This window comes from Mycena indigotica (genome assembly GCF_014461135.1).
Source record: "Mycena indigotica strain 171206Taipei chromosome Unknown Mind.scaff0003, whole genome shotgun sequence".
Lineage (NCBI taxonomy): Eukaryota > Fungi > Basidiomycota > Agaricomycetes > Agaricales > Mycenaceae > Mycena > Mycena indigotica.
The window spans coordinates 4,562,969-4,586,726 of record NW_023503002.1 but is presented as its reverse complement, the minus strand read 5'-3'; the positions used below and the strand labels follow the sequence as shown (position 1 = coordinate 4,586,726).

General features: G+C 51.8%; 6 protein-coding genes across 6 annotated transcripts; 4 read left to right on the top strand and 2 right to left on the bottom strand.

The window, feature by feature from the left end:
* Positions 1-834: 834 nt before the first annotated feature.
* MIND_00393300 (Cytochrome B5) lies at positions 835-1,469 on the bottom strand (the record flags this gene model as incomplete). The annotated part of the gene is made up of 3 exons (XM_037360762.1): positions 1,211-1,469; positions 966-1,155; positions 835-916 (listed from the first exon to the last, which is right to left on the bottom strand). The coding sequence occupies exons 1-3, from the start codon at positions 1,323-1,325 to the stop codon at positions 835-837; spliced, it is 387 nt and encodes a 128-aa protein (XP_037223647.1). The 5' UTR covers positions 1,326-1,469.
* A 259-nt stretch (positions 1,470-1,728) lies between these two features.
* Positions 1,729-2,476, top strand: MIND_00393200 (uncharacterized protein; the record flags this gene model as incomplete). The annotated part of the gene is made up of 3 exons (XM_037360761.1): positions 1,729-1,777; positions 1,831-2,046; positions 2,103-2,476. The coding sequence occupies 3 exons, from the start codon at positions 1,729-1,731 to the stop codon at positions 2,474-2,476; spliced, it is 639 nt and encodes a 212-aa protein (XP_037223646.1).
* Positions 2,477-5,059: 2,583 nt separating this feature from the next.
* Positions 5,060-7,573, bottom strand: MIND_00393100 (Monocarboxylate permease-like protein; the record flags this gene model as incomplete). The annotated part of the gene is made up of 10 exons (XM_037360760.1): positions 5,060-5,231; positions 5,282-5,648; positions 5,713-5,946; positions 5,991-6,079; positions 6,120-6,298; positions 6,342-6,800; positions 6,853-6,990; positions 7,041-7,149; positions 7,191-7,378; positions 7,427-7,573. 10 exons carry the CDS (start codon positions 7,571-7,573, stop codon positions 5,060-5,062), a joined length of 2,082 nt encoding a protein of 693 aa, XP_037223645.1.
* A 5,460-nt stretch (positions 7,574-13,033) lies between these two features.
* Positions 13,034-14,828, top strand: MIND_00393000 (Heterotrimeric G-protein alpha subunit 4; the record flags this gene model as incomplete). The annotated part of the gene is made up of 11 exons (XM_037360759.1): positions 13,034-13,147; positions 13,196-13,570; positions 13,623-13,694; positions 13,746-13,822; positions 13,881-14,028; positions 14,086-14,205; positions 14,257-14,328; positions 14,381-14,452; positions 14,505-14,614; positions 14,666-14,721; positions 14,824-14,828. The coding sequence occupies 11 exons, from the start codon at positions 13,034-13,036 to the stop codon at positions 14,826-14,828; spliced, it is 1,221 nt and encodes a 406-aa protein (XP_037223644.1).
* Positions 14,829-18,866: 4,038 nt separating this feature from the next.
* Positions 18,867-21,224, top strand: MIND_00392900 (Efflux pump rdc3; the record flags this gene model as incomplete). The annotated part of the gene is made up of 13 exons (XM_037360758.1): positions 18,867-19,003; positions 19,058-19,169; positions 19,223-19,374; positions 19,427-19,676; positions 19,732-19,811; positions 19,858-19,935; positions 19,983-20,169; positions 20,220-20,342; positions 20,389-20,495; positions 20,545-20,684; positions 20,738-20,891; positions 20,947-21,010; positions 21,054-21,224. 13 exons carry the CDS (start codon positions 18,867-18,869, stop codon positions 21,222-21,224), a joined length of 1,755 nt encoding a protein of 584 aa, XP_037223643.1.
* A 539-nt stretch (positions 21,225-21,763) lies between these two features.
* MIND_00392800 (Epimerase domain-containing protein) lies at positions 21,764-23,259 on the top strand (the record flags this gene model as incomplete). Its single annotated transcript, XM_037360757.1, has 7 exons — positions 21,764-21,894; positions 21,952-21,991; positions 22,040-22,113; positions 22,164-22,350; positions 22,401-22,527; positions 22,575-22,709; positions 22,757-23,259. The coding sequence occupies 7 exons, from the start codon at positions 21,764-21,766 to the stop codon at positions 23,257-23,259; spliced, it is 1,197 nt and encodes a 398-aa protein (XP_037223642.1).
* Positions 23,260-23,758: the final 499 nt, after the last annotated feature.

The window sequence follows — 23,758 nt, the reverse complement described above, 5'->3', positions numbered from 1 at the left end:
CGGATCGGCGAGAACTTGAACAGCGCGCTGCGGCATGCCGCAAGATGCTTCTTCAGCCGATCTCGCTCTTGCCGCAGGCTCTTGGCACGGCTGAGCAGCGCCTCTATCGCCCCGTCGTAGCGTCCGAGTTCCCCGTGGCCTGCAGCGATGTTCGTCTCCAACTTTTGTCGCTGCACCTCCGCCGCTGGAACATTGGTGCGGAGGAGGGCATACAGCGCGGCCGTCTGGTCGTCGGATGGGAGCAAGTAGGACGGAGTGAAGTCGCAGGTCGCACAGGAGCCCATGGGAGGCACCGCGTGGTGGTCGTGAGGACGAGGAAGAGAGACTGACGTGTCACTTACCGTCACACACACACACGGACATGCAGTGGACACGGTCCCTTTGGGAAACCTGGACGATCGATGGTGGCATATGTACCGAAAATGTGAAGTCGCAGTAGAGCGACGGGTACGACTGGATTTCCATCAATGAATCGGGCACGAGTAAAACAAACAACCAGGATAAGTAACTGGCTTAAGGAAAACATTGTCTCTGGCGCCGACTCGGATGTCCGCGATGATTCACGATTCGTTCAAAGCAATGGCAAGGCAGATATCGAAGCCTATGAGGGAAAAAGTCGGCACATGCACGACAAGGGATGCTCCGTGCGACGGCTGTTTTGCAATGGGTGGACGGTGCGTGGAGGACGTGGGAGTTGACGGCGCGGACGAAGGGTGGGGAGGAGAAAACAAATTGGGGAACGATATACAAGTACAATAATATTCTGGAGACAAATTGAGTCAACGCGTAAGACGCATAAGAAGACCCGCACCAAAATAACGCCTCTATGAAACACTACAAGTTCGCCCTCTCTGCCTCCGCCTCCGCCAACAAAGTCGGGTGGTCAACGACCTTGCCGACCACATTATACCGCTTCCTATCACCGATCAGCTTTCCTCCGTCGGCAAGAGAAGGGGACTACGCACAGGAAGAACGCATGCCAGTCGTCGAGCACCTTGCGGTCCTTCTCCGCGAGGCCGGCGTAGTCGGGCAGCGCGTCCTCGGGCTTCAGGCTCGACATGCCCAGGGCGCGGGACGCATCGCGCCCCGCAAAGAGCGCGTATGAGCCGGCGGGGCCGTACGTCGCGGCGTTGCGCGTGACATCGAAGACTGTTCCTGCGGGATTGTCAGTGTCCGTCGCAAGGGAAAGGGAGGAACATGGGGAGCGGACCCTTGATAGAAACGTATATCGGTTTTGCGGGGTCAGCGCCGCTGAAAGCCTCTAGCTGCGCAAGCGTGAAGGGGTCGTCTTTGGGCGGCTCGAGGTCGTCGCGTGCGGGCTGCATGATCTTCCTCCTCTGACTTCTGTCGCTCGTCGGTTTTTCTCCAGGAGGAACGGTGGTAGTGCGGCCAAGAACGTGGTTGGCGGCCAGGAGGGCGATGGGGATGACGCAGAGCGCGGCGGCGAGGGCGAGTGGGAGCGGGAGGGAGGAGGAAGCAAGACGCGTGCATCCGGCGAAAATCGCTATCACGCGCCATCAGCCGATGTCACACGCGTAACGCGATACACAATCTGATCGCCGAGCTGAGCTGGGGTGAGAAAATAAAACAGCGAGGATATTTTTACTCAATTTACATATGCAGTGCATCCCACGCCTGCTTAGGACGATATTGGGACGCTTCCCTTGACTGATGGTCCGCGATTTGCGCAGGACGTGCAGGGTCTTTTCCTTCCTCCTCCCACCCGCCATGTCCGGCTCGTCCAAGGTTCTGGCTCTTTTCAGCCTGCTTGCCCTCGGTGCATCTCTTCACTCTCAGCTACTGTTCCGTGACTCACTCCCAGTCCTCTAGCACAGGCACAGACCACACTTTTCGGTGTTTCGGTGCCCCCTGGGCCCACGAGCGAGGCAACGCGCGTCGTCATTTCCGAGACCGTCTCCTTCAGTGCGCTGCCGCTCGGCCCCGACGGGCAGACGACCTACCTCGAAGAGGTCGTGCAGAGCTTCCAGGCGCTCGTCGACGCGAGCGACACCCAGGTTCTCCTCAGCACGCCCATCACCTTCGACTGTACGTCCCTCCCTCCACATCACGGTACCGGTACCGTAACCATGACCACCACACAGTCCTCTATGCGCAAAGCACCGGTGGGTTCGTGGCCTCCGAGATTCTCCCGCCGGGCGCGCCGCCCTCCGCCAGCACGCGCTTCGCCGGCACGCTCGACGACTGCAAGTTTGACGGCCACGGCGGGGCCGTCTGCGTGCAAGCCTTCCCTCAGGTCCCCGGCGTCCCAGTGCCGGGCCACACCAATACGGTCAGCGGCGTGGTCGTCCCCATCGCGACGCTCGGCGGCACGCCCGCCGCCTCCGGCCCGGGGTCCAGCGGGACTCGGCCGCCGGCACCGACAAAAAGTACAAGTGGCGCATGTGCGCAAAGCGGCGCCAATTCGGCCGTGGCGTGGATGGCAGCTATTGTTGCATTGTCCTACTGTATCTACTGAACTTCACATTGATGAACCCAAACAAGACAGAGTGATCGAGGTGCAAGAGAGATTTAAATTTTAGAGAGTGACTGCAAAATGAGATTAAATTAAATGAATATTTCATTGTAAGGAACATCATTGGATTCAACACTTGTGTGACAATCATACTGGGGGTTCTGCCAAAAAAATGGGCCCTGAAGTAGGATTTATTTGTGATAAATAGTAGACGAAAAATGTATGTTTTTAATTTTTTAACAGCTTAGTGAAGTAGACACACCAGGCTTTCAGCCGACAAATGGTCCCCTAAGCAGGATTTATATGGAAGAAACAATGGTCTTTTTTGCTGCTTTGATTGATATGCAATAAGTAAAAGCTGCAAAAATTGTATCTGATTTATAAGAAATCAAGTTCTATATCATGGTACCAAATATCACATACATTAATGACTACTGTATCATTTCAATCAACTGTCCGGGTTACGCGTTACGCGGGCCTCCGGACAGGACCCATTTGGGGAGTGTTACATGTTACAGCCATGTCCGGTAGGGATGGGCACGGATAAATCTGTGGATACCGGACCCCCTACCCATAATAATCCGTGTATCTGTGCCCATCCCCAATGTCAAGACAGTAAGTAACGGATTTGGTCAAAAGTGGGATAGAAACTCAAAAGTTTTCCCAAGTCTTCAATTTGGCCATTTTAGCTTCAAATTACATCTAAAGGTCTGATTAGAGGCAAAAATAAAGGAACAAAATCTTAGCATTTATCAATGCGGACACGGTCAGATTTTTTGACCTGTTACGCATTCCCTCAGGCTCTGGACACCTGTTTCTCCAGACAGAGTGCATTATGTGTTATACCCCCCGGACACTTGATCGAAATAGGACAGTACCCCATGCCAGTCTTCCTGACCCTGTTTTGTAAACAATAAGTGCACATTATTCAAGCCCAAATATTTGTCAAAGAAATAGTGTCACATTATTATTATCCCAATTTGTCATATACAAGGGGATAATGGCAATTTGCCACTTATTTCTGATATATTAGGTACACTTTGGTGCTGGCCTGGATTTTGGATATATATGGTCTTATACCTTGTAACATATGTGGTGCATTTATTTGTTGCAAATCATTGCCACAAAACTGTCAGCTGATATTGGCTCTGAGTTCAGTCCAATCTGATGACTTAATATATGCCCCAATTCTTTCCAAATCATGTCTATTTTCCTGGAGTTTTATTTATTATTGTTCCAGGTTGCAAAAATATACATTTTTCTTGTCCTAATTAATCCTACTTCAGGGCCTATTTTTTGGCAGAAACTCCAGTGTGAGACTTGATTTGGTGGCATAACTTACTGCCAATATCAGCTGACAATTTTCACACGAGGGGTTTGTGCAAAATGGGGCCTGAAGCAGGACTGTTTTGTGGGAAAACCAGTGCCAAATGTGGTCAGCCAATTGGATTTAAATCAAGGCTGCGGATTTCTGTGCACGTGACTCGAAAATTACAAAATAAGGTAATTTTCAAGTCACATGCACAGAAATCAGGGCCCATGATTTATGTAAGAATTGGCCCCAGAACATGGTCAGGAAGGGGGCAGTTGCAATATATGCTACATTCGATACCCTAATGCAGAATTTGATTTCTTGTAAATGAGATATAAATTTTGCAACTTTTATTGCATATCAATCAAAACAGCAAAAGAAAGACCATTGTTTTAGACCACTATTGATTTTATGTAAATCCTGCTGAGGAGACTATTTTTTGGCTGCAACCCCCACTGTGAATGCTACATATAGATGTGCATGAGAAATGGTGATTATCTTATGCTGTGTGGCCAGAACCACTGTAATATTATTCGATCTTATATTATAATATTAGTATACTACTTTCATACATTTATACCTTGGACATAATATATCTAGGGAATGACATGGATAGATGCAATCCGTGTGGATACACAGATTTTATCTGTAAGGATACGGATAGAACTTTCCATATCCATGATACCCATGGATAAGTCAACCCTTGAAGGTGTGAGGGTAAATAGGCAGCAGCCCAAAACAGATGTTCTTACATATTGGCTTTGTTGAAAGAACAGGAGAGAAGTTCAATGTTTATTCTGTAAAGTAGTACAGTATTTATACTACTAATGAATATTCTAGTAAGTTCTACTAAAGTCTGACTGGGATCAGTCAGCGTCGGGCTGAGTGATCCGCCCGGACTTCGCTAGAGTAAGCGATATTACAACAGGCTTCATGGTACTTAGGCATACAAACATTTTTGTACTACCTTGATAAAATTTCTACATAAATATGTTCTTCAATCCAATGAAACTATAGTAGTTGCATTCCTTGCATTTCTGTTTACTGGCATGTATTCAACTACTTATATATCAACTTCCATTCCCCAAAGCATGCTGCATGTATACTTATCCTGAGGAAAGGGGTCATTCGTCCCAAAATGTATATGCCATAGGCCACCGATGCTTGTTGAGTCAGTCCTTGTCGCTACGTAGTACGCATTACGACAGCCCGGGCCGCTGCACTCGAGCTTGAAAAAGTAAACATTAAGCGCTCTTCGCAGCGGCCGAGCTACGCTACACTCGCGCGAGAAGCCGCTTATCGATCCGAAGCTTCGCCAAGAAAATGACACATGCGCCGACGATGACGGTGAGGCCAGAGAAGAGGATCATGCCCGTGTATATGGCCTCGGACCTCGCGCCTGAGGCTCGCAATAGCGCACCAGCAGCGGGTGGGCCAATGACTGCGCTGCAATGAACCCATCAATAAAGTGGTTGATGAAGATTGAGAGGACGAACGGGGTGGCAATGATACTATACAAGATCCCGATACGACTACCAATCATGCGTATATCGGAGATCTGAGCGACACATGGCGTGATGAGGCTAATGAACGCCCCACTCATGAAGCCGTACAGCGCTGCGAACACCAATAACGGAGCTAGCGAGCGCGCGAAGAGCCAGAGGAACACGCAGAGGAGGCCAGAGAGCAGTGCTGATGGTGCGAGGAGGTTGAAGCGGCCGATGCGGTCGGAGAGGTATGCGGGCACGAAGCGCCCCACAATTCCGCCGGCATTCATCACAGCGAGCACGGTGAAGTCCTTGTCGGCGGGTATGGCAATGTCGTGTGCGTATTCGACGATGAAGATGAAGGGGATGAACAAGCCTAGGAGGCATTAATATTAGTCTTAAGCTAGTATTCATGGAAACGCAGAATCACGCAAGCTCACCGAGTGCAACGAAGCAGCTTCCCGCGGCAAGGAGAACGAACCGCGAATCGCGGATAGTATCGGCTATGATCATGCGTGTGCTGGCGCTGCGTTGCTTGGGCGGGGCGTAACGGGTAACGGTCGCGAGTGCAACACAACACACGGTTCCACTGAGCAGACCCGATATCCTCACAGCCCAGCCAAAGCCCACTCGCTGAAAGAGGCGCTCAAGCATTATCGGGTACATTACTCCGCCTTGAAGAGATCAGCCATGGCAAAGAAGACGCATATCAGCGCACCAAAGCTTGAGCCTGAAGCAACAATCCCCAGTGCGGTGGCGCGATGTTTGGAAAAATAAGTCGACACGCTCGACAGGGCTGGGTAGAACCTGCACGATAGACATCAGCGTTCAACCCTTTGTTTTGAACCCAAATAACACTTGCATTAGTCCAACCCCCAGCCCGAACAACAGCCCTTGAACTAATAGGTATTGATAATATCTCGTGCAGATACTGGTAATCATGATAGCCAGGACGTAGACAATGGTCCCGACAACCATGAGCCAGCGTGGACCGTAGGCATCGAATATCTTCCCAATGGGCCCGCCCTATAACCGGTTGGTGGTTTGAAGAGTACACGAGATGACGCACCGAAAGAAAGAACACCCACAGCTGTAATGACCCAATCCACGCTATCGTCGATGGTGGCAGATGCCGTAGCTGATGCTCTGTATACCACGCCTGGAACGTCCCAAACGTGTTCATCTGCCCAAAGGTGCAAAACAAGGCCATGAACCCTCCAAACACAGCGAGGTATCCCTTCCGTCCTCCCTCGGGGAACTTCGGCGTGCGGTTAAGATGCGCGGTCGAGCTACCGCTCGCATTCCAAACAGTGGAAGCTAGCGTTAAGTGACCGAGAGAGGTTGCTGCTTTGCTGTCGAGGGAGTGCTGGCTGGCAAACGGGGAGGATGCATGCGCATGGTAGTCGGAGCTGCCGCAATGCTGCCAAGACATGGTGTCGTCGTCTACTAGTTGTAGCCCCGGCGGGTCGTCACGCTCGCGGTCTCGATGGGCCTTTTGAAAGTCAGCCATGGTTATTATCTGGGGCATCTAGCGCGACAGGTGTCTTGTCTGCCTAGATTCTGCGCGAGAAGAAAAGGACCAGGCGAAGAGGCAGGCTGGCAGCCGAAGGATAGTCGGGAGAGGAACACTTTATAGCGCGGGTCTTGAAGCCGAAGCTTGGGCGGAAGGGCGTTCCGAGGCGAGATTTGGCTCCTGCATTCCGCGTCGCGAACGTCCGCTACATGCTCTGTGAGGAAAGGCTCGCCGGAGGGTTCCCGCACAACGCACGCACAGAGCCGCGCCAGACGGACTGGGAAACTTCACTGGTGAGGCCTCATTCCAGTCGGCCAAATGTTGCGGTAAATGACGGGACTCCGGCGTCCATGGCGTCAAATTCCTGGCATGAAGTCCGCTTTAGATTGGGGCAGAATAGCTGACAGCTGTGTCATCGTAGAAGCACGGTTAACATTTGGCTCAGCCTGCGTTTGACCACCCGGAGCTGTCGTCGTCAAGTTGGAAGGTCCAGGGAGAGATAAGTACACGTACTCAAACTCAATCGTTGTCTCCTCGCCGTCCGACAGTGCCCCCACACTTTGTCGCGCCTGTTTAGTCGCGGAGTGGTTTTGCTGGCAGGCCCTAAGCCCATTTCATTCCAAGGTAATCGTAACACTCACAATCGGTATTGCATCCCATCCCATGTGTATGCGCCGCGCAGCATGGCCGCAGACAGCGTAAAACGACGGGGAGTCGACGAAGACATCAAAGGTCGGGAAGAAGAGGCCGAATCGTAAGCGTGATTTCGATGCTGTAACACGTTGCATCGATCATTATCACATGCCACGTTTTCGTCTTGACCACCACCAAACCACCACAATGGCCGCTTCACGGCGCGAACCCGCTCAGCCTCTGCGGATGCTTCCCCGGCTGTAATCTAGTTGCCTCCGGGCCCACCCATCGATATCATGATTAAAACTCGCTTTTTCAGGGATTCAATCCTCGTTTTCAACGAGTATCAGCAAAGTATCAGCCCGCATCCCACAAGAAGACGATGGGCTGGTTCCTGGCGCATACATTGCCTTATTCGGCGAGCGAGTACCGCGGAAAGCAAGCAAAGTTCCTCGCGGCCACGAGCATATCGACCGCCTACGATCGCAACACCCGTTGTGTATCAGGTAACGGTTTGCCGACCTGATGCGCCGACACCCAACTGACATACTTATGCAGATGAATATATTGCCGAGGCGCTCTTCCCTCTCCTTCTCTATGGCGATCTCAAAGTATTTCAAGTTGCTTGCACGAGTCGTGCGGTTCACGAGGAGGCTCCTCAGTGCCAGAGCGAATGGGTGCTCCGTCATGATCACTAGTGCCTCACTTACCGAACGCACCCAGCTTCTCCAGACGCTTCCTCGCTGATTCTATTCGCTTCGGGGCCAGCCACCGCCGATTCTATCATGGAACATTGCTGGTTTGGGCTGTTAGATTGCCCACATCAGCGAGTATTTCCGCAAAGAGGGCAAAGTACATTGCGGCCGCCGGCAATTCGACCGCCTACGACGACACCCGCTGCACGATCAGGCAACCTTTGCCAATCTGATGCGCCGAGTCATCCTACTTAGAGTCGACGAATTCCTGCTGGGACATCAACTTCCCTCTTCTTCTCCATGTCCATCCCACAATTATTCATGGGTGCGGTCCAGAACCTCTGCCAGTGGTCAGCGACGAGGAGATTCCAAGAGAGTATTCTGGTGGGTTCAAGGTTGAGCACGATAGCCTACTAATGACATCTCTGGATTCAGTGGCCGCTCGTCTACCACGCAAGGACAATGTGGTTATTTACCGAGAGCGACTTCACGACTGTCGTTCTCCCTGTGGTGAGTGATTATCTGCACTGGCCGTCGCATGACAAGCGACCGGTATCTGCCAGTCGTTTTTTGCACTAGTTTCCGCCCCACTTACATCGGCCTCCCGTGCGCCTCACCTACTTCTCTGGCTATGGCTGCACCTTCTCGTCCTCGACACCGCAAATCAATCTGTCTCACCAACAGAAGATGCAGCGAATAAGCCGCACCGACCGATACCTGCTAAACGAATATCCCTGGCAAACGCTCGCACTCTGCGTTGGGCACTGCTACCGCTCTGCTGGTCTCTAAGTCTAGCGTACGGCACCCAAGCTCTCTGCACAAGCCTGCTTCTCTCATTGTGGGGATGGCTATACAATGAGCAGGGCGGCAGCGGCCGGACCGTTTATACACGGTCGATATTGAATGGGCTCGGACTGGCGACACTCGAGGCGGGTACATCGCTCGTTGCACGTATGTCTCTCATGTTTTCGATTTTAAAGATCTTGCTGATGACCATGGGGGGTAGGCACTGAAACATCACTAGATAAAACGGGATGGCTCGCGGTACTCGTCAGCTTCCTGGTGTTTACGACTACGAATTACGCCCAGGACTTCCGGGACGTCGTCGGCGACGCCGCCATAGGTCGCGACACCATCCCGCTCCGTTTTGGGGCTGCATCGCGGGCAGCGCTGTGCGCTCTCCTGGTCGCATGGTCTACATGTGGAGCAGTCCTGTGGCGGGTCGATGCGATCACTTCCGTTGGATTCGTATCCTCTGCGGCCTTTGTTGGGGGGCGATTTCTCCTTCGCCGGGGCGTGGACGAGGACGCATGTAGTTACCTGTGGTATGATGTGCGTTGCGTTGCATGATCAATCGACATCACCAGTGTGGCAACTAATGTGTGCTTACTTAGGTCTGGCTGAGCGCAATGCACCTCCTTCCCGGCTACTGGCGCATCTCAGAGGTCATGGAATCGAATGCATCTGTAGATTTATTACAGTAGACTTGGCACAAACTTGGCATTAGTGTCAGTGACAGTCGCCTGTCCCCCCACACTGGCAACGATCCACGGCACGGAACGTCACTGGCAATAGCCAAGAAAGCCATCACGCCGATCGGAGTTATAAAACAAAGCAACCTTGCCGAAGGTACGCAGCAATTGCATCAGGTTTCCATTTGATTCCGCAACAATCGTTCGGATTCGTTCCGATTATGACAATTTCCGATGAAGAGAAAGAAGAAACACATGCAGCAAACATGCGGTACATGCATCCTGACTATGTACCGACTGCCGGACAATCACAGGCTACCAGTAATAGAATGATTCGATGGCCCATGAAGTTCATTCATCATGGTAGCCTCAATCGCAATGAGGCTTGGACTTATGCTGAGCATATTTGAGCTGGGTATATCTGTCCGCATGAACTTCGAGCTTTGACTACCAGGATTATTCCACGTTCATTCCACGGGGGCTTCAATGAAAATGCCGGTGGTTGACGGACATGATCGAGATGATGGTCGAGATGATGTTATGACGCGATGTGATGCCGTGACTTATGAGTCACCCCCATCTTTTTTTTCTCCCCTCGATGAGCCCGGCGACAACGCTACCGCAGCGCCGCGTCTGCACCATCCGCCGAATCGAATGGACACCGCAGTGTGTCAGCCCGAAACAGTCCTCACGTCTGAGGCGCCAAGATGCAATGCGGGTCGGTTTTCGCCGCTCCTTACAGTGTCACAAGAAACGCAGCGTGCCTCGACCTTGGCGACTTTCCTCCCACTTCGCAAACGAGCCGCAATCCTCACAACCTCGCCGCTTCGTAGTTCTGGAATGCTTCTGCTGGATGGTCCTCACCACCGACAGTGCACCATGACTCAGATTCGACGCAGGTTTGCGGAAAACCTGACGTCACGAGCGACCGCATCTCATCATCGCGCGGCTAATCACTTTGTCGCATCGCTTTAACTTACACCTGGCTCCCAATCTCGTCAATGCCACCCAATGGGCTCGGCGAAAAAGAATATGAAACAGGCGTCGCCTTTAACCTTTGAAGTGGGCACTTCAAGAATACGGAGTCACCCCCGGCTAAAAGTGTCGGCATACATTTGATGGTAGCGACTGCTGCCACCTTGAAAATCTCCAGGTGCTCTGCGAACAAACGCTGATCTCGAATTCCCAGCGCATCTCGCCTCTTCTCCTTTGTCGACCTATCTCTGTTCCTGGGGAGAGATTATCCGGTAGTTCTGGCAAATCTACCGGCTCCGCATCGCACGTCGCCAGCTTCCCATCATGCGCGTCTCTAAGCCAGCGTATGATGTATTGCTTGGGATTGCGGCAAGCACCAACGGCCTCCTCGATAAAATCTGAGCGAAAAACGTGAAATCCCGTTCGTGTCTCCCTCCTCTTCCTCCTTCCAAGAGCCACCATTGACCGGACCTCCCCGATGCAGCCGACACCGATCTCGCCCGCCATGCGTAAGGCGTTGAAGATGCGCAGTGGCATGCAGGGAAGTCTGCAGGGCAGTCTGCAGCGTGCCGTAGGTGTCCATTTCCTGATGTCGACATCGTTGTTAATTAGTTCAAAGACCGCCGCGACCGCAAAGATGCGCTACCACGCCAAAACGCTCTGGCTATTCACCGAAGGGGACCTGATGACCCTTGTCCTCCCCGTCGTACGTAGTCGCTGGCTCTGCATGATCGTGCCTGACCCGACCTGGATTTTCTAGTCACTCTTCGCATTCGTTTGTGCTCCCCTTACGTCGCTCTCCCACATCCCACAACTGCTCTTCTGGTGCTGGATTCACCTCCTCGTGCTTGACACCGCGAATCAGAGCATGTCGCCTGAGGAAGACGCCGCAAACAAACCGAGCCGACCAATCCCATCTGGCCGCATCTCGGTGCAAAACGCCCGCCGTCTTCGTTGGACGCTGCTGCCTCTCAGTTGGATGCTCAGCTGGGCCTACAGCTCCCAGACACTGATGGCCAGTCTGTTGCTGTCGCTGTGGGGATGGATGTACAACGAGCTTGGCGGCAGCGAGCGTATCTACTCGCGATACATATTGAACGGACTTGGACTGGCGTCGATCGAGGCTGGCACGACGCTCGTTGCCCGTAGGTGCCTTGTTTTTGATCCCTTTGCCGAGACTGACTTGCAATACCGATAGGGAGCAACCATACGACGCTGGACAACTCGGGCTGGCTCGCAGTTCTGTTAAGCGGCATTATCTTCGCCACGACAAACTATGGTCAAGACTTCCGCGACGTCGTCGGTGACGCGCAAATCAAGAGGGAGACCATTCCCCTTCGTTTCGGGGACAAGGCCCGGGCGCCGCTGCTCACTGCCCTCGTGGTCTGGTCGTTGTGCGTTGTGCGCCTATGGGAGGTTGACGGCTGGACCGCCGACGCCTTTATCCTCTTCGCCGCATTCGTTGGGGGACGCTTCGTCGTCAAGCGCGGCGTTGATGAGGACCGCAAAACATACCTCTGGTATGATGTCTGGATTTCGATCGTCCACCTACTCCCCGGTTACTGGCGCTTCCTGCGCCGTGCATAAGAAGCGAACATATTTCGCAACGGCCTGACTTCTTCTCCCTCGCATTACATTGCATCGCATTTACATACACACGATCTCTAACTTATCTCAATCGCATTCGCTCCTTCCGTGTAGCTTCTATGTCCTCAAATTCAAGCCGAATTTCTCAGTCTACAGTGCTTCGATTCAGTGCAAGATAAGTAGCTGTGACGGTCAGCAATGCTATATTATTATATCGTATTCCTGTTTCTATATCCAATCACAGGTCAATCGCAATACTGTACTACATGCATGGGTGCAGCAAGGGCGCCCGCCGCCCGAACGCCACATTCGCCACTGATTGAGTGGCCAGCTGCAGCTCAATCACAGGGAATGAAGTTGAATATTACAGAAGACCTCGGCTTGGCTGTTAATTGGAACCGTGTATTTGGCTAATTGAGTTGCCAGCGGGTCTGGAAGCGAAGACTCACAGAACCATGATAGGTTATTCTGACAGATGGAAGGCTAAGTGCTTATCGGTGGTCTCGGATTTGGACGCAGGAGCACAAAGTTGGCTAGAGACGAGTGTTTGGTCAAATTCGCTTCCAGCATAAGCACATACCGCCGTGATGTACGCTGACTTGCCCTCAACGTTCACCGACACCCTTGTCGCAGGGTCGGCATTCGTAATGATCTGTGATGGACCAATTAGAAGCTCCCACGCCTGCTAACTCTGCTCCCGCCATCATCTATGATCCTTCGCGTTGCCTTGATTTCGTCCTGGAGCTTCCAGGGCGCTTTACAGGCGACAGGCGGCTCTTTGACTTCCTTCCTCCCACTGACCACGTCGGGGAGATAGCTGCTGACTGGCGGTTCGCTTGAGGGACTGAAGTGGGCGTGCACTCTCTGCGAGCTATCTCCACCAGCGATGGGGGCATGTATGTCAGGGGGTGTCATGGTCACCGACAAAGACCGCCAGCTCCACCGGGACGCGGAGAAGGAGTTAAAGGCAACCAAGGCAAAGATGGACCGGGAGACCAAGGTGTGTCTGGACTCTTTGTGCTGTCTCATCCGCCCTAATATCGGCTAGGTCCTGCTCCTTGGCGCCGGAGACGGGGGCAAGTCGACCATCCAAAAGCAGATGCGAATTATCCACAACGTGCCGTTCTCCGCCGAAGAGACGGAGCACTTCCGCCAGCTCGTCTTCGACAATCTCACACGGGGGCTGAAAACGTTGCTCGATGCCTTGCCCGACCTCAGACTGGACCTCATTCCGGAGAGCGGCTACTCAGAAGTCTACCCTGACGGTGACGAAGAGGGGCGTGCGGGCTATGTCCGACATTGGGGCCCAGGGGAGTTTGGCGGCACTGTCATTGCCTCAACGTACAAGGAGCGCATGGTGGTGCAGGGCTTGGAGACGTCATCAATCAAGGACGGACGGGGTGTGTCGAGGGATGACTTGGTGGTGAGTAATTGATCTTTCTCAACTCTTTGGCTGGCAACGACAACTCCAATAGGCTGATTTAGCACTTATCGAGAACGCACCTGACTTGCGCGACGGGGAGGAATTTCCCCTTGAATATTTGGGCGTGCGTAGACCGTGTGTATCTCCGCCATTTCACAAAACTCATTGCTCGCAGGCGCTTTCGCGGCTATGGCGAGATCCAATTGTAAAAGAAGCATGGGCGAAAGGAAACCAGGCTGCGTTGCCCGAAAAGTGTGTCGTCATCTTCATTCTTTCAGCATTTCATGGTGTTAATCGCCCTGCTCGTTAGTTTATCGTACATCTTTACCGCTTTACCGCGGCTCTTCGCACCAGGATATACTCCGAGCACTCAGGACATTCTCCATACCCGCGCACGGACGATCGGCATCACCGAAACGCGATTTAGATTGGGAGAAAAAGACATGATCATGGTCGACGTCCGTTCTTACCGGGTTACAGTACTATCTCTGGAGCATGCTCAACCGGTTTCGTAGGTCGGTGGCCAGAAGTCCGAACGCCGCAAGTGGATCCATTGCTTCCAGGACGTGACAAGCATCCTCTTCGTTGTCAGTTTGAGCGGGTACGACCAGTGCATGGTGGAAGATAGGTCCGCGGTGCGTTCTTCCTTTCCTGGCCCTATAAATATTGATCGCGATGATGAGCAGAACCAGATGCAGGACGCCATAACCATCTGGGAGTCGATCTGCCACTCCAAGTGGTTCAAGGAGACCTCAGTTGTGCGTGACTGATTCTCCTGTCTCGATGTCGCGGAGGGCTCATCGGGAGTAGATCCTGTTCTTGAACAAGGACGATATCTTCCGGCAGAAGATCAAATCTTCCCCCTTGAAGAAGCACTTTCCGGTGTGGTCTAACCTGCGCATACAGCTCAGTGTTGAATGCTCACTTCGACTAGGAGTACGACGGCCCGGAACGGAACGCCGAGGCGGGCCGGGAGTTCTTTAAGATAAAGTTTGCGCGGCTCGCGCGGAAGGGGCGGGGAAAGGAGCGCGAGGTATACGTCCAGTATGTGTCTCTCTTTTCGGCTTCATACCCTCCAGCGAATGATACATACAGCGTCACGACCGCGACCGATACCGCAATGCTGACCATTGTCATGGCTGCTGTCACCGGTATGTTCACTAATACTCTCCTGCGTTGCGACTTGGAGTTAATATGACGTTCTAGAGTAAGTATCAATGCGCCGATGATATATGTACTTATCCTGTCGGCAGCATAATCCTCAGGGTCAACCTCCACGGCGCGGCGCTGCTGTGAGCTGATGGCTCTTCTTATTCAATCTTTTCTGTGGGTTTTCAAGGGACTTGTACAGTAGCCTGTGTAACATACGATCGTCGTGGAGGGTGGTTGGGTACTATCTAGATCCAAGGTTGTTTCCGGTAAACAAATTCTTTACTTCCTCCGAGGACCGACACAACTTGACCAATGGTTGACATATAACATGTTTTTTCATTGTTTATTAGAACCAGGAGCTTTTTGACCATTTTGGAGCTTTGTGACTGGAGCTTTTGTGAGAAATTTGAGGTTGAGGTGGGAGTTTGGAGTTCACGGATGAGAGCTTGGAGCTTGAGTTGGCAGTCATAGAATAGAGCTTGGAGGTTGAAGATTGTTGATATGCTGAATGATTTTAGCATAATTTGATTATATCAGTGCAAATTATGATTTTGTAGAAATCTTCTCTATAAATAATGAAATGAAGGGGAATAATAATAATAATAAATAAATAAAATAAAAATAGAAAATTAGAACTATATATATAGGAACAAGTGGTGGTAATTATGTATACAATCAAATGTCCTGTCAAGAAAATAATCTCCTAAAGCTATAGACTGCATTGCCAGGGGGAAGGCAAAAAAAAAAACATATGAGAAAAAGGTCAAGCCTTTGTGAAGCTACCAACTGACCACAGGATATGTAATACTATAAACCAATTGCTACTTGATACACAAACTAGCCTTTTGAGATCTTCACATTGAAATCAAACTGAAATATTAAAATACAGGGAATGAGTAAGAGCAAATTCAAACCTTCCTGGAGGGACCCACTACTGTACTATTTGAATCAATTCATCACCTGCCAACATGCATGACATGCACGACGAACCTAAACTTCTGTCACGCCTTCCCCATTAGGGAATTTAATCGGCCGGAAAATTACCATATATGGACCGTTTTGGGGCAAATTTCTGCAGGACATGCGTGACTGATGAAAAAATTTTGTCGGCTTGAGCCCTGTGTGACGCGTGACCGACGAACTGATTAAAATAGTACAGTAATATGTAAGGGCAACCCCAGAGGCCTGAGATCAAGGTCCTAGCAGGGGAGGATCCAAAGAGGATTTCTTTTGTTTGCGTCCGCTGACAAGCGTGACGCAAGCGCATCACCGAGATAATCCTGCCAATATTAACTTGAAGATTACTAGACTAGTTACTTAATAGTAGTTATTAAAGACTGGAACCTGCTGCATTATCAAGTTTATCTTCTAGACTGTAGGCAGTGGCCTTACCAAGGGAATGCAAATAGTTATCCACTGTCATGGTCTGTTACAGCCAAAGTTATACATAAAAACAGAATGCAGTGACTCTTGTTTTTTCTAACTGCTCTTCAAGTTCCAAGAAAGGCAATCACTAATAAATGCCACATAAGTCCAAGTATATTACTTTTTTTAAATTGGGAATGCATTATAGAGATAACACATATGATTTTATACTATCATGGTCAGTTAAAGTCAAATCCACCGAGAAATACAGTGTAAATATCAACAAAGCTTTATGAATACCTTAATTAACAAAACTTAGTCATTTCTAGATCAGTTGTGGCTTACATACTAAGTTCTAAGGTTCATATACTGAATGGCTGTATTAGGATAGGATCCTATTATATAAGCATATAACATAGGAGTTTTTTTCAGAAATCACGACTTTGAGACAGTTGGGGACTAAAGCAATCTGGTGTGACCAGTGATAGGCAGAAGAAGTTTGGCCAAAAGTCTTAATGTGGCTGGATTGTAATATCACTGTGAGTGAGCCTGATATCTTTGTTTGGTTGGAACACTAATGTAGGTCAATAATTAATAGACAGGGAAATGTTATCAGGGTTATGGGACATGACCAGTGCATCAATGCCATGTTTATTTTTGTGCAATTTCCACAACTTTTGCCTTTGTTCATTTATTTGTAAACTATATGAACTTAACTGGTTAGTCCTTGTTTGTTTTGAATGGACCAGAATGTGTTATAGACTTCAATCAGAATTTACTTAATTCTTGTCATTAGAAGTTATTTTTCAAAATTTTAAATAATAGAAAACTGGTGTAAATCAGAAGAAAGTGTCCTAATTAGTACTTATGTGGTTGTATTGGTCGTATATTAGGCTAGATATGGGAAGTCTTATACAATGAGGAAGCACCAAGCAAGGACCAAAATGATGCTGTGGAGCTTGGAGCTACAAGCTCCAGATGTGTACCTGAGCTCAAAGCTCCGACCTATAGGCACCCTCGGCAAGCTCCGAGTTTCCAACGATAACAACCGTCATATTGACATGCAGTCATTGAGCATACTTGAGTGCTACTGTCGGCGTGTAGAGGTCTCCACCTGGATGACCAATGACGAAGCAGTGCGCTGACGAGCAAGGTGTGCTTGAACGACATCGAGCGTCAGGCCGCAGTCCTTCAGAGACAGGTGACGGAGTTCAGGGAGTAAGTCATCAGATGCGTAGGGAAACAAGAAATCGGGCGTAGCGGGGAAGTGCGTCTGCTGGAAATGCAGCTCCCGGAGCTGGGGAGCGAGTACGTGCAGCATGTGCATATCCGACGATGTCCAGGCCACGCCCGTCAGCTTAAGCGTCTGTAGTACCGGGAGCATGATCGGTATATCCGGCGCCGCTGCTGACGCGGCCGAAAGACGTCCGAACAGGTTCGCGATGTGGATTTGTGAAATATGCAGGATGCGCAGGGACAGGCGACAGGTCTTGAGGACGGGCACGACGTGTGGAGGGGGGGCAGATGCGATGTCGACTATGGTGAGCGCGGAGAAGAGAGATGCTTGGAGCGCCAGGCCCGGCTGAGTGGCAACGTAGAACACCGCGGGCATGGAGCCTGAAATTTGAAATTCATGGAGGGTCGGCAGCGGCGGTTGGCCAAGGGTATTGAGGGTTATGAGCTCGCCCGCGAGAAGCTCCCAGACGCCAGATGCGATGGGCCAGTGCAGCTCGAGACGCGCGAGCGCTTTGACACTTACAAGGTCGGCGAGACTCAGGTGTACGCCGTCGAGCGTCAAGCGACGCAGACGGGGCATGGCCGCGAGGAGGAGTTCCGGCAACCGAGAGATCGCCGGCCCGCCGCGCCGCAGCTCGGAGTTCCCATGGCCTGCGGCAGGCTTGAGCGCACGGAGCTCGAGCTGCTCGACAGCGACAAGTGTAATGAGCTCGTGGGTGCTTTTTGTGAGCGTCTGGAAATGCCTCCGCGGGAGCAGGAGCCTGAGTGTCTTCCATCGATTTCTGAGCTCTGTCCCGAAAATGCGCGTGGAGATATTGTGGAATTGGACGTCGTCTATGGCGTTTTCGAGACTTTCGTCCTCAGAGAGGAAACACAGCGAGAGATGCAGCGGAAGGTCACTGCAACGCGCTATCGAGTCATCCAAAAGGCCTAAGGCGGAGTTCTGGAGGTGATGGACCTGGATGTCGTTCCAGAGGAGAGGCGTTGCGTGGGCAATTGCCCGCCAGGTGGCCGAAACGCTCGCGAGAATGTACGGATTCACGCGCGGGCCGAAGGGCGAGTCGCTTTGGGTCGACAGGAAAATTCGAATGATAAGCTCAGCGGGGAGATCGTCCGCCATCGGTAGGGCAGCCAAGAACTTGCCAGTGGTGGCGAAAGCAGAGAAGGACTTGTCGTGACCTCGGCGATCATCACCGTGATCGCCCTTGACACTGGCAACCGCCAAAGATCGATACTAGCTAGTACTGTTAAATACTTATTTATTTCGGCACAAATAAAAGTTCCTGCTCATAAGCAAGTCAAGGCGGTCCGTAAACGAAGCGTCACTATAGATTAGATTCAAATTAGATTCCGCATTTCTCTTATTCGTCTCCGCTTATCCGCCAAGCCACTAAGACGTCATTTGACAGCTTGAGAAATGGAAATTGCCACCGTACGTAAGATTTTTTTTATGCTTCTCACCGTCATCCCTTATAATTGTACCCTGAACCGATAGTGTCCTGTCTAGGGCCGTGGCCCCCTTCACTACTCTGTTATTCAGTGTATGTCCAACAAGGCAATAGGCGCGGCTTCGAGCAAGGATGGGCACCCCGACAAGCGTCCTGGGCAGCAAACGCGGGGGGAGTGGGACCTTGTGAGCTATCATGAGAGGAATGCGGGACGGCTGGTGATGGACCCGAGGTGCGTCTCTCTGCTTCTTGTGTATTGGGCACGATCTTCACTTCCATTGCGCAGAGAGGCCGAGGAGGCATTCGGCACAGAGGTCGCTCGTAAACTGAAACTCTCGGCCGACGGAGGCACGATATTGTGGCCACAGCCCACCAACGACCCTGAAGACCCTCAGAACGTGAATATCCTCACCAATTATCGGTCGCACATGCCCACTTTACCTTCTCCCAGTGGACAGAGCGACGGAAAACGACACAGCTGGTCATAATCACCTTGGCGAGCTGCATCCCCGACTTCGTTGGGAGCATCGGCGTCGCAACGGTCTTCGCGCTGGCGGACGAGTATGATACGACTCCGAACCACGTTAATGAGCTGTCGGCCAAGTGAGTCCTCGCTTCTAGCTCTTCCTTTTGCGAAGCGCTCAACCGGATCTAGTTGGTCCATATTCCTGCTCGGGTGGGGTGGCTTTGCGGCGGTCATTGTTGTCCGCCGCTGGGGCCGCCTCCCAGTGCTATTTTATTCCCAACTCGTCGCGTTCGCCTTCCTCATTGCGAGCACGCTAGCCCCCTCGCTTCGTGTCTTCGCAGCAACGCGATGCATTGCATCGTTCTTCTCAACAGCAGCGCAAATAACTGGGCTGTATACCGTTACCGATATGTACCCGCTCCATCTCCAATGTCGCAAAGTATGTTTTTCGCTTATCAGCCTTCAGTTCTTCGCTCTTCTGACGGGCAGTTTAGCTTAATATATGGACTGCAGGATTCATTATCTCGCCCTTTCTATCTCCATTCTTCCTCGGATTCCTTGTCGCCCATGCCAAGTGAGTGTGGCCTTGTTCGTAGCCTTGCTGTCTCTAATCCCATAAGCTTTCGCTGGGCCTTTGCTGTTGGATGCTTCATTTCATTAACAGTCCTCGCCATGACTATGCTTCTGGCTGAAGAAACGTCCGTGCTCCCGTGTAATGTATGACCACTCTGATAACTCTACGCAGAATGTACGACCGGAGAGCTCACCATCCGGTGTCGAAGACTTCTTCGAAATTGCGCTACCGCATCGAAAGCCTGCTGGGCGTCACTGGCATGAAGTTGGCCCGGCACCGACCATCATGGGGAGAGTGTGTAATCAGTCCTCTGCGCGTGGTGTGGCGACCGCAGGCGTTGCTCGTTATGTTGTACGGTGTACGTCAACATGGTCCATAGTCTTTCGCAGCTGACCCTAGACTGTCCAGGGAATCGAGTTTGGCTTGAGCATCGGCATGACAATAACCAACGCCATCTTCCTCGGAACCCCACGGCCGACCGGTTTTGGCTTCAACCAGACAGCGATTTCGTCTAGCTATGCTACTCCAATCGTTCGCGTCTCTTTCGGTTGGTTTCTTCCCCGGCTCACTGCCTTAGGTGGCGACAATCCTAGGCGAGATTATTGGCCGCTACGGAAACGACTACTTTCTTGCAGTGGGCATCCGCACAAAGGACGGAATACATTTTGCCGAGACGCGCTTATGGTATGTCGCTCAGTCTGTGGGTAGAATATCTCGATTGATGTGGAACCAGGATGTGTTATGTCTCGCTTCCGTTGTATCTGACCGGCTTCTTGCTCCAGGGATACGGGTTCCATGCACTCAACCTTGCGGCAGTCATCATGGGCTGGGGCATCGCGCAGACCGCGATAATGCTCAACACAACAGCCATCTGTGGGTCTTGACTTCCCCTTCGCTCGCAACGCGACGTCATCTATATATTTCAGACGCATATCTGGAGGACTGTTTCCCGGCCCACCAGGGAGAGGTCTCTGCGCTGTTCAACTTCTTCCGCACAATCTCGGGCTTTGCAGTCGTATACTTTCAAGCAGCGTGGCTCACGCGGCGTGGAGCGATGGAGGTGTTTGGTTGCGAGGCTGCGTAAGTCCATTATCCGTCGTTCCTGGATAAGCGTGCTGTGTTAATGGATTTACAGAATCGTCGGCGTTATTTTCGTCCTGGTGGTGCCATTATTGCAGGTCAAAGGCGCCGCCTGGAGGGTATGCTACCTGTTGCGGAAGACATTGGCTAATTGCAACGCAGGTCAGATTTAGACTGAAGGCCACGCCTCTGCAACCCCGCGATACCTCGAGTGCGGTGCAGGAAGGTAGACCAGACATTCCTGAGCTTGATATGTATTCGAAGGAAGAGGAGGTGCTGGTAACCGTCGTAGACGCGGAGACAGGGAGCCCAACAGGAATGTGCCAACTCTAATCTAGTAGTGTTTTTTTCTCGCTTCTGGTCTGTTTTGCCATTTTGCTATCGGGATACTTACATAGGTAGAGAATTGTCCTTTAACTCAAGTGGTAATTTCGCCTGTTTCAATCCGTGTCTTATCGTCCGTTGCGCTGGTTATTCTGTCTATGTTTAGACTGGGTTCCAAAGCACCATCGGGCTGTGGCGGAATCGCCGAAGTATTTGAATGTATGATAGAGCCGAGGAGTGTTTAGTGGTGGCCGAGCCCCGCGTCTCTTCCGCAGCTGCTTGAATTGTTTAAATCGGCTTGCGACGCTGGGCCCGTCACCATAATACATCGATCGACGACAACCACACCGCTCTCCTCCGTCATCGATACACATCAATAACCCGGGATTTCCGGAAGCTTCTGTGGATAAGCATCTTCCTCGGCCCAGATGGATGTCTCCCTGCTGGTATGAATTTGCTCCCGGCCTGCGCCTAATCAGGTCGTGATTTGCTGCAAATATCAATTTCGTCCTTTTCCAGGTCCGGCGTCACAACTCGGTCACTCTGCCATGTCATTTTTCCTCCCGACCGTCTCCGCGCTACGGCGTACTACGCTCCAAAAGTCCTCATTCCCTCCTTATCTGATCCATTACACGCGTGGCGCACGCTTCTGGGGTGGCTATAAAGCGGCTTCAAGTTGGTGCGTCTCCACGTGTCTTGACTGCGTGTTTGCCCTCACTGACACGTCTTCACCCAGTTTATCGACGACATCCATGGCGAAGTCTGAACTCATCTTTGTACGGCCCAGGTTAGCGTCAATCGATTGGTACTGACCGGCGGGACAGGTCACGGGCACATCCGGCTTCCTAGGCTCACACATCGTCCAGCAGCTTCTTGAGAAGGGCTATCGTGTCCGTGGGTGAGTCGTCAGCTCTCTGCCCGTCTAATTCGTGACCGAATGGTCGTTAGAGTCGCGCGTGGGGAAAAGGCCGAGCAGCTGAAAGCTACATACGCGAGTTTTGGCGATGCGTTTGAGGTCGTGAAGATCTCCGACCTTGCCAGCGACCAGTTTCCTGAGGCGCTTGTCGGTGTTGACGGGCTACTGCATCTTGCGACGCCGATGCCAGGGCGGGTGGGTTTTGAGGAGCAACTACAGGTGCGTCTTAAGGTGGCGTTTGTGCATTGACTCATCGACTGGGTTGCTAGAAAGCGGTTGACGGTACACTGAATATTGTGGTGCAAGCGGAGAAGGCTGGTGTGAAGAAGGTCGTCGTGACTAGCTCAATTGCGACGGTGAAGAACATGGCGACGGGCGAGGGTAACACGGACAAAGGTGCGTCGTCCAGCAGCCTAGAGACATCTTCAGCTCACAGCAGTCAGACTGGAATCCAATTACGAAAGAATACGCGCTTGCCAGCAAGAATCCAATGGTCGTCTACGCTGTTTCCAAGACGTTGGCTGAGAGAGCACTCTGGGATTGGGCCGACAAACATCCACATGTCGACGTTACCACGCGTTAGTTGAGCTCTTGAACTGTATAATCCTCTGGCTCACATTCACAGTCAACCCCACCTTCTTCTTTGGCCCTTTCACCAAGTATTACCCTATCCCCCCCACCCCCGCCGAACAAAACTTCAGCACCAACTTCCTCGTGTACAACCTCCTGTTTAAGGATGGCGCCTTCCCTCCCCTTGCCACGACCTATATCGATGTCCGTGACTCCGCAGCCGCTCATGTCGCCGCCCTGTCCTCCCCTCCGACCGCCCAAGTTGGAAGAAAGCGCATCATCGTCTCGTCGCCGACGGGCTGGCCTGTCCGAAAGATCGCTGAGTTCCTTGCCGAGCAGAGACCAGAGGTGAAGGACCGCCTCCTCGAGGCGATGGCTCCATCACAAAGCGATGTACTCCCCGTCGACTGGAAGCGTGTCGAAGAAGTACTCGGGCTGAAACCCGCGGACTTCAAGAGCACGGAGTCGACCTTCCTGGAGACCGTGGACAACCTTTTGAAGATTGAGGAGGGCTGGAAGGCGAAGGGCTGCGAGATCGTGCGACCGTCGCTGGGATAGGTGGTGAGGTTAGATATGATTCCGCAGCGTGCGAACCGGATGGTCTTTTTTGAGAAGTGCTGTTTTCAGATCTCGTAAAACGCTAATTGAAACATCTTCAAAATCATTTTATATCTGGCTTCCATCTGTCCATCGGGGCATGGGCCCGCAGCGTGAGGCGAAGAACTAGTCATGTTCAGACAACAGCTTCCAACTCTCATATATATGGACGGCCCCGCTCCAACTTCCTTCAAACTTGACCCCGCGCCTCATGTCGCCCAAGTTTTCCAAGCCGCAAGCAAACATGGGAGCCACGACTCACCAGCAAGGACTTGAGCACGCTTCTCGCTCGAGCGATGTGCCAACCAATGCTAAGTCTCCGACTCCGATGCATGTTGGACACGCCCGGAGCGTTGCTGTCTTCAACAACCTGAAGAACGTGAACATAACGGGGGGGAATTTCACGCAGATTATCCAGCGGCAGCAGCCAGAGTCGGACGACGAAGACCGTGCGTAGCCT